This window comes from Rhinopithecus bieti, unplaced genomic scaffold (assembly GCF_001698545.2).
Source record: "Rhinopithecus bieti isolate Rb0 unplaced genomic scaffold, ASM169854v2 scaffold_22, whole genome shotgun sequence".
NCBI lineage: Eukaryota > Metazoa > Chordata > Mammalia > Primates > Cercopithecidae > Rhinopithecus > Rhinopithecus bieti.
The window spans coordinates 2,201,150-2,208,971 of record NW_016803136.1 but is presented as its reverse complement, the minus strand read 5'-3'; the positions used below and the strand labels follow the sequence as shown (position 1 = coordinate 2,208,971).

Sequence of the window (7,822 nt, the reverse complement as noted above, 5' to 3'; positions counted from 1 at the left end):
ATGGGGCAGTCACTTGGGGACGGGGCAGCCACTTGGGGATGGGGCAGTCACTTGGGGATGGGGCAGTCACTTGGGGACGGGGCAACTATTTAGGGATGGGGCAGCCACTCGGGGACGGGCCAGTCACTTGGGGGACAGGGCAGCTATTTAGGGATGGGGCAGTCACTTGGGGGATGGGGCAGAGTCACCTGCAGTTTTCCGCCAGGTACTGCACAACCTTGTCCAGGACTCTGTCGATGAGTGCCGTGCGCACCCATATGTGTTTCAAGGCCTGAGGGCTGAGGGCCGGAGCCTTCCCGCTGGCTGAGCCCTGTCTCCGCAGCGCCTCCTGGCTGGCCCCTGAGGGTTTCCTGCAAAGGCAGGGAGGGCTCCAGGAGTGCAGTGGTCTAGGGGTAAACCCCAGAATGCTGGCATCGGGAGTGGGGCTTGGTGCCCCAAGACGGGAGCACAGAGAACTGACTGGGGTTGGGAGCTGAAGGAGGGGTACAGAGCCTTATGCCCACAAAGAGCCAATCCCCACCCTCAGGCTGATCCCTCACCCAGAGGCCCTGCAAGGAACAGGCCCAGGATGCCAACTTTCCAATGGGCCATCCTAGGAAGTAGCAATTGCCAAGTGGGAAGAGCTGAAAGGAGGGAAGGGGCTGGCCCAGGGCTCACCTGCCCTCTGCTTGTTGCTGCAGCTCCTGTACCTTGTGGCAAATCTCCCCCGCCACTGGGCACGTCTTCCCCACCTTGGTGAACAGGGCCGCCATCTTGTCACTGCGCAGGAAGCCGGCGGCACGGCGCCTCAGCTGATGCAAGAGGCAAGCCTCCACCGCACCTAGGCCACAAAGGAAACAGCGTCTGAGCCTGGGAAGGACAGGGGAACGGGGAGGAAAGCTCCTCTTCCCCATACCTGTGGGGAGGCAAGGGGTAAGGGCAAGCCCTGACCCATATTAGAACCAAGAGCAGGCCAGGGAGATACCCCGGCTTCCTTCTAAAATTCCCCTCCCGGTCCCTCGGCTCCTGCCCAGGGGTGAACAGCTTTGACATGCCAAGCTGTCCCTCTCCCTCGCCTGGTGTGCACACGCCTCCCGTATGCGGCCTCACCCCTGGGGATCATGAGGACCAAAGCTCCTGCTCAGGGTGGCGTGAGCGGCTCCAACCCCGACCGCAAAGCACGGCACCCGCAGGATGGGGCTGTGAGGAGCACCCAACTCAGGAGCCTTTCTGGAGGGCACGGAGGATGCGGTTGCTAAGAAACAGGGCTCTGCAGGAGCTAAAATATTGATGAAGTCACTGCAGAGCTCAGACCCGACAGTGGCCGCTGGACTGAGGAGCCCAGCAGCTGAGAGAGAGAGATTTCTCTTTTCCATGCTAGGAGGGCTTCCCTCCATTCATTCATGGTTTACGGTTAGGCTTAGTCTCTGTCTGGACTTTCCACAGACAGACCCTGCAGGAAGAAAAGAAGGGCTTGGTGGGAGATGGTGGGAGCTGCCCTGGGCCCAGACAGACTCTAAAAATAGGAGTGTGTGTGTGTGGCGCAGAGGGGCTTCTACATGATTGGGCCAAACTAACTTTTTTTTTTTTTTAATTTTTTTGAGACGGAGCCTCGCTCTGTCGCCCAGGCTGGAGTGCAGTGGCCGGATCTCAGCTCACTGCAAGCTCCACCTCCCGGGTTCACACCATTCTCCCACCTCAGCCTCCCAAGTAGCTAGGACTACAGGTGCCCGCCACCACGCCTGGCTAGTTTTTGTATTTTTTGTAGAGATGGAGTTTCACCATGTTGGGCAGGATGGTCTTGATCTCCTGACCTCGTGATCCACCTGCCTCAGCCTCCCAAAGTGTTGGGATTACAGGCGTGAGCCACTGTGCCAGGCCGGCCAAGCTAACTGTTTTACAGGTGAGGAGGGAAAGGCCCAAAGAGGGGAAGAAACTCGATCACAGTCACATAGTGGCAGAGCCACCAGGGCGAGGACCCAGGACTCCAAACCTTGGCCCAAGCCCCTTTCGCCACGTCCAGGTGTGTCTGGTTGGGGGCAGGGACACTGAGGGGAGAAGGAGGTGGTTTTTTCACACAGACTGAAAACAGTGAGTGGTGTGCTGGAGACAGTCAGACAGAACGAGGTCTGAGCTTGGCATGGTCACTTGCTGTGAGACTCAGTTTTATCCTCTGTGAAAGGGGAAGACTTCTTAGGGCTAGTGTGAGACGTTACATGAGACAGAGGATGTGAAGTTCCCGACACGGGGTCTGGCTCTCAGGAGGCACTGGGTCTAGGTCAGTTCCTGACTTCTCACCCTGTTTGTTCAGACACAGTTCTACAGCTAGCCTCTAGGAGCTGGGTTTTAGCAGGACTCTCCCCGACAGGAAGAGGAAGAGGATGCACTGGAGAGAGGATCCAAGGCTGCCCCACAAGTGGGTGGAGATGCTCCTCTCTTAGAAACGGGGAAATTGAGGGCCATCAAGTTTTTTTTTTGGTTTGTTTGTTTTTTAAGACAGGGACCCACTCTGATGCCCAGGCTGGAGTGCAGTGGTGTAATCTCAGCTCATACCAGCCCCGACCTCTGTGGTACAGGTGATTCTCCCACCTCAGCCTCCCAAGTAGCTGGGACTACAGGCACGCACCACTATGCCTGGCAAACTTTTTACTTTTTTTTTTTTTTTTTTTTTGTAGAGACAGGATTTTGCCCTGTTTCCCAGGCTGGTCCTGAACTCCTAAGCTCAAGCAATCTGCTTCTCTCGGCCTCTCAAGGTGCTGGGATTACAAGCCTGAGCCACCATGCCTGGCCCCTATCAAGTTTATTTTGACTAGTTCTGTTAGAACATGAAACCTGGAGTTAGGAAATAATGACTGAAAATAGGACTTCTCACCTGTTTTTTTGCCTTTGTTTTTAGTTACTGACTAGCAGCCACCACCTGCCTATGAAGGAGTTTTGCTTGGTTCTCTCTTGGACTGAAGTCAAGAAGGGAGAGAGAGCCCCGGGGGCCAATCTGGAGGGCAGCCAGCTCAGCGAGAGCATCCCAGGGCTGGGGAAACAGGCAGGTCCCCTCCTCCTCCTGAGGGCCGCCTGCTGGAGCTCTTCACTGCCCAGGTCTTGGAGGGTTTTGTTTTAAGCACAGCCCTTTCTTCACAGTGTGTCCGTACATTTACGCGCATGTGCATCCTGACAGATGTATGCGCACCTATCCTATGTATGGGGCACAGGGGGAAATCTTGTTTTGCTTTAAGACAGTCTCACTCTGTCACCCAGTCTGAAGTGCAGTGTTGCGATCTTAGCTCACTGCAACCTCCACCTCCCAGGTTCAAGTGATTCTCCTGCCTCAGCCTCCCAAGTAGCTGGGATTACAGGCATGCGCCACCACGCCCAGCTAATTTTTGTATTTTTAGTAGAGACGGGGTTTTGCCATGTTGGCCAGGCTGGTCTCGAATTCCCGACCTCAGGTGATCCACCCGCCTCAGCTTCCCAAAGTGCTGGGATTACAGGTGTGAGCCACCGCGCTCGGCCCACATGGGGAAATCTGGCTTAAGCGTCCACATGCTTCTCTCCATGATCAGTCTCCCTGGTCCCTGGAGGTCTTGTGTGGCCCTGGGATATACAGGCGAATGACACTTTTGTCCCAGTCTCTTGGTCCTGGGCTGCTGCAGCTACAAGTCTGTGCTTGTGGAAAAGGGGTGATCATTTCCTGGGGTTGCACTTCCCATTCAGAGTAGGGAGAGAAGCAGCACTGAACAGGGCAGAAAGGCAGCAGGTGGCACATGTCCTGCAGGGATCACGTGCTTCAGTGGTGTGACTAATTGCCGGGATAATGAGTCATTTGCGTCCCCACCTTCCCTAGGCGATCGCAAATGGAGCCAGGCTGGGGAAACTGGGGAGTGGACGTCCCCAGCACACCCCATCGTGGCGTGGCCATCGGGGTGGCCTCGCCTACCTTCCCAGCCAGCCTGTGCAAATACCACAACTAGGGAATAACTGAGAGAAGCCAGGCAACTCGCTCAGTCTCCTCTTTGCTCCATAGTCCCTAATTTCCTTCTGTGCAACCCAGGCAAGGTGCCAGGAAGTGTCTGGGGAAGGAGAAATCCCTCTCCCGCATCGACTGTCCAAGCAAAGACCCGGTTAGAGCTGGGCGCGGTGGCTCACGCCTGTAATCCCAGCACTGTGGGAGGCCGAGGCGGGTGAATCACGAGGTCAGGAGATCGAGACCACGGTGAAACCCCGTCTCTACTAAAAATACAAAAAATTAGCTGGGCGTGGTGGCGGCGCCTGTAGTCCCAGCTACTCAGGAGGCTGAGGCAGGAGAATGGCGTGAACCTGGGAGGCGGAGCTTGCAGTGAGCCGGAGATCGCGCCACTGCACTCCAGTCTGGGGGACAGAGCAAGACTCCATCTCAAAAAAAAAAAAAGGCCCGGTTAGGCCATTAGGCCAGGCATTACGGACTCAGTTCTGCGGGCTCCCGGCCAGTAACTGTTCACATTGCACATCTTATGCCACGCCCACAAGGTGTCCCCCATCGGGAGTGTGTACGTGCAGTGAATGTTATCATGTGCAGTGTGTAGGCAAAATAATAATAACACCACTACTTGAGAACTACTACCCTAGAGGACTTTGTGGATGGGCTTCTGGGGCTCCAAAAACCCCCTCCCTGGGGCCGGGCGTGGTGGCTCAGGCCTGTAATCCCAGCACTTTGGGGGGCCAAGGCAGGCGGATCACGAGGTCAGGAGATCAAGACCATCCTGGCTAACACGGTGAAACCCCGTCTCTACTAAAAATACAAAATATTAGCCGGGTGAGGTGGCGGGTGCCTGTAGTCCCACCTACTCGGGAGGCTGAGGCAGGAGAATCACTTGAACCCGGGAGGAAGAGGTTGCAGTGAGCCGAGATCACGCCACTGCACTCCAGCCTGGGCAACAGAGCGAGACTGTCTCAAACAACAACAACAACAACAACAACAACAACAACAAAGACCCCCTCCCTGAAATTGCGGCAATAATTTGAATGCAAATTGTTGATGTGCTCTAGAACGGTTAGATGACTGCTTTTTTTCCTGGATAGTGGGTCTATGGTTCTCAGCTTCTGACCCAAAAAAGGTGAAGAGGCCGTTTTTTTTTGAGACCGGGTCTCACTCTATTGCCTGGGCTGGCATGCAATGGTGCAACCACAGCTCACTGCAGTCTCAGCCTCCTGGGCTCAAGCCATCCTCCCACTTCAGCCTCTCAAGCAGCTGGGACTACAGGCTTGGGTCACTAAGCTTGGCTAATTTTAAAAATTTTTTGCAGAGACTGGGGTCTCACTATGTTGCCTAGGCTGGTCTCCAACGCCCAGGCTCAAGTGATCCTCCCACCTCAGCCTTCCAAAGCGCTGGCATGACAGGCATGAGCCACGGAGCCTGGCTCTGAGACTTCTGAGTCCAGCAGAAACCCAGGAAACCCAGGCATTCTCACTAATCGAAACATACATGGAGATATAAACACACGCCATCCCATATCTAGTGAACACCAAACTCACAACTGCCTGCGAAGCCGGCAGCAACACTGTGCGCCTTCCCCGGGGAGGGGTCTCCCAGACAAACTGAGTCGGGACTGTGAAGGATGCTTCCCCACGGAGAGTCCCCATGACAGCCCAAGCTTACCCCTCTCCTGACTGGGGCCCCCGAGCACCAGACAGAACTCCAGGGCCTTACTCCCCTTACTTCTTCCTTCCCCAGCCCCCCACTAGGACCCCACCTCCCAGGGTGGAGGGTGGTGGCAGGAGATACTCATAGGGCTAAAGCACCAGGTTGGCTGAACCCCCCTGCCTGCTGACTGAGCTGTCTGGGCCCTGGGCTCCCACCTGTGAAGGCTTCAGGACCTTCGCAGGTCCTGAAGCCAGCAGGTCCCAGCACCACCTATGGCCACCCTGGGCACACCACAATGAGGTGACAACCTTGACATCATTTGGCTCATTTCATGAGAAAAAATGTGAACTAATTAATAAAAACCAACACTGGTTGGCATGGAAAAGTTTGGGCAAATGAATCAAAACAGAGAAGAGAGAAACATGACTTTAGAGGCCGGTGCGGCGGCTCACGCCTGTCATCCCAGCACTTTGGGAGGCCGAGGCGGGCGGATCACCTGAGGTCTGAGTTTGAGACCAGCCTGGCCAATATGGTGAAACTCCATCTCTACTAAAAATACAAAAATTAGCTGGGTGTGGTGGTGGGCACCTGTAGTCCCAACTACTCGGGAGGCTGAGGCAGGAGAACTGCTTGAACCTGGGAAGCAGAGGTTGCCGTGAGCTGAGATCGTGCCATTGCACTCCAGCCTGGGTGACAAGAGCAAAAACTGCATCTAAATAAAATAAAATAAAATAAAATAAAATAAAATAAAATAAAAAGAATAATAGTCTCCAATCCCATGCAGGTTGCTGCAAATGCCATGAATGCATTCCTTTTTATGGCTGAGTAGTATTCCACTGTCTTTATATATCACAGTTTCTTTATCCACGCGTTGAATGATGGGCATTTGCTACCTTGGTTTTCTGGTGGCCTTTGGAGTCTGGGCCAGCTGAGCCCAGGTACATTCTCTACCCTGTCAGCCCATCCCATCCTGCTGACAGCAAGGCTCAAAGAACTGCAACAGTGAGTGGGCAGGAGCATAACTACATTTAACCCCAGCACACTGTTGGACACCCCTGCAAAGCTCTGGTGCCACGTTCCCAGGGAAAGGCCAGGAACTACAGACCCAGACTAGCCCTGGGGTTCCCTTCACCAGGCCCTGATATGACCCCAAAGTCAAGTTATGCAGCTTCACAAATTCTAAGATATGGGGCCCCTGTCCGCAGCCCTTACACCCCGATTTCACCATTGCAAGAGGCCCAATTTAGAGTAGAGAAGACACCAGGAAGACAGAGATGGAAGGGACATGGGGCTGGAGACCACAGATGCTGATGGAATCCTGTGGGCGCCCCAACCCTTACACCCCGATTCCACCATTCTAAGATATGGAGCCCCTGTCCCCAACCCTTACACCCCGATTCCACCATTCTAAGATATGGGACCCCTGCCCCCAACCCTTACACCCTGATTTCACCATTCCAAGAGGCCCAATTTAGAGTAGAGGAGACACCAGGAAGACAGAGATGGAAGGGACGTGGGGAGCTGCTGAATCCACTAATATATTGCTGGTGGGAAGGCGAGATGCTGCAACCCGTACAGACACAATATGGCACTCTCCATTAATGTTGCAAATAACCTCTGACCCAGTAACCCCTCTCTGAGAATCCATCCTGCAGATATAACTGCATGATTATTTAGTTATAACAGCAAAAGACTGGAAACCATCCACATGCCCATCAATAGGGGACAGGTTAAGTAAATATGATACATCTCTAGCAGAATATCATGCAACTCTGAAAAAGAATGAGGATGCTCTCTAGGAATGAATAATGGAGAGCTCACCAACAGCAAGATGCAGAATGGCATAATTGCATGACACCTTTTAATTACAAAAAGGGAAGTATGAACAAAGAATACAATCTTTTTTATTGGTATAAAAAACTTGGCTGGGCGCGGTAGCTCACGCCTGAAAACCCAGCACTTTGGGAGGCCAAGGAGGGCAGATCATGAGGTCAGGAGATTGAGACCATCCTGGGTAACATAGTGAAACCCCATTTCTACTAAAGAAAAAAAAAGGCCGGGCGCGGTGGCTCAAGCCTGTAATCCCAGCACTTTGGGAGGCTGAGACAGGCGGATCACGAGGTCAGGAGTTCGAGACCATCCTGGCTAACACGGTGAAACCCCGTCTCTACTAAAAAATACAAAAAGCTAGCCAGGCGAGGTGGTGGGCGCCTGTAGTCCCAGCTACTC

At 53.9% G+C, this 7,822-nt stretch overlaps 1 protein-coding gene across 1 annotated transcript in view; it reads right to left on the bottom strand.

Moving 5' to 3' along the window:
• SGSM2 (small G protein signaling modulator 2) overlaps window positions 1–7,822 on the bottom strand; it is a 47,261-nt gene that overhangs the window by 19,319 nt on the left and 20,120 nt on the right. Inside the window, 2 exon segments of the mRNA XM_017866972.1 lie at window positions 189–350; window positions 658–820. Coding sequence (XP_017722461.1) covers window positions 189–350; window positions 658–820 — 325 coding nt within the window.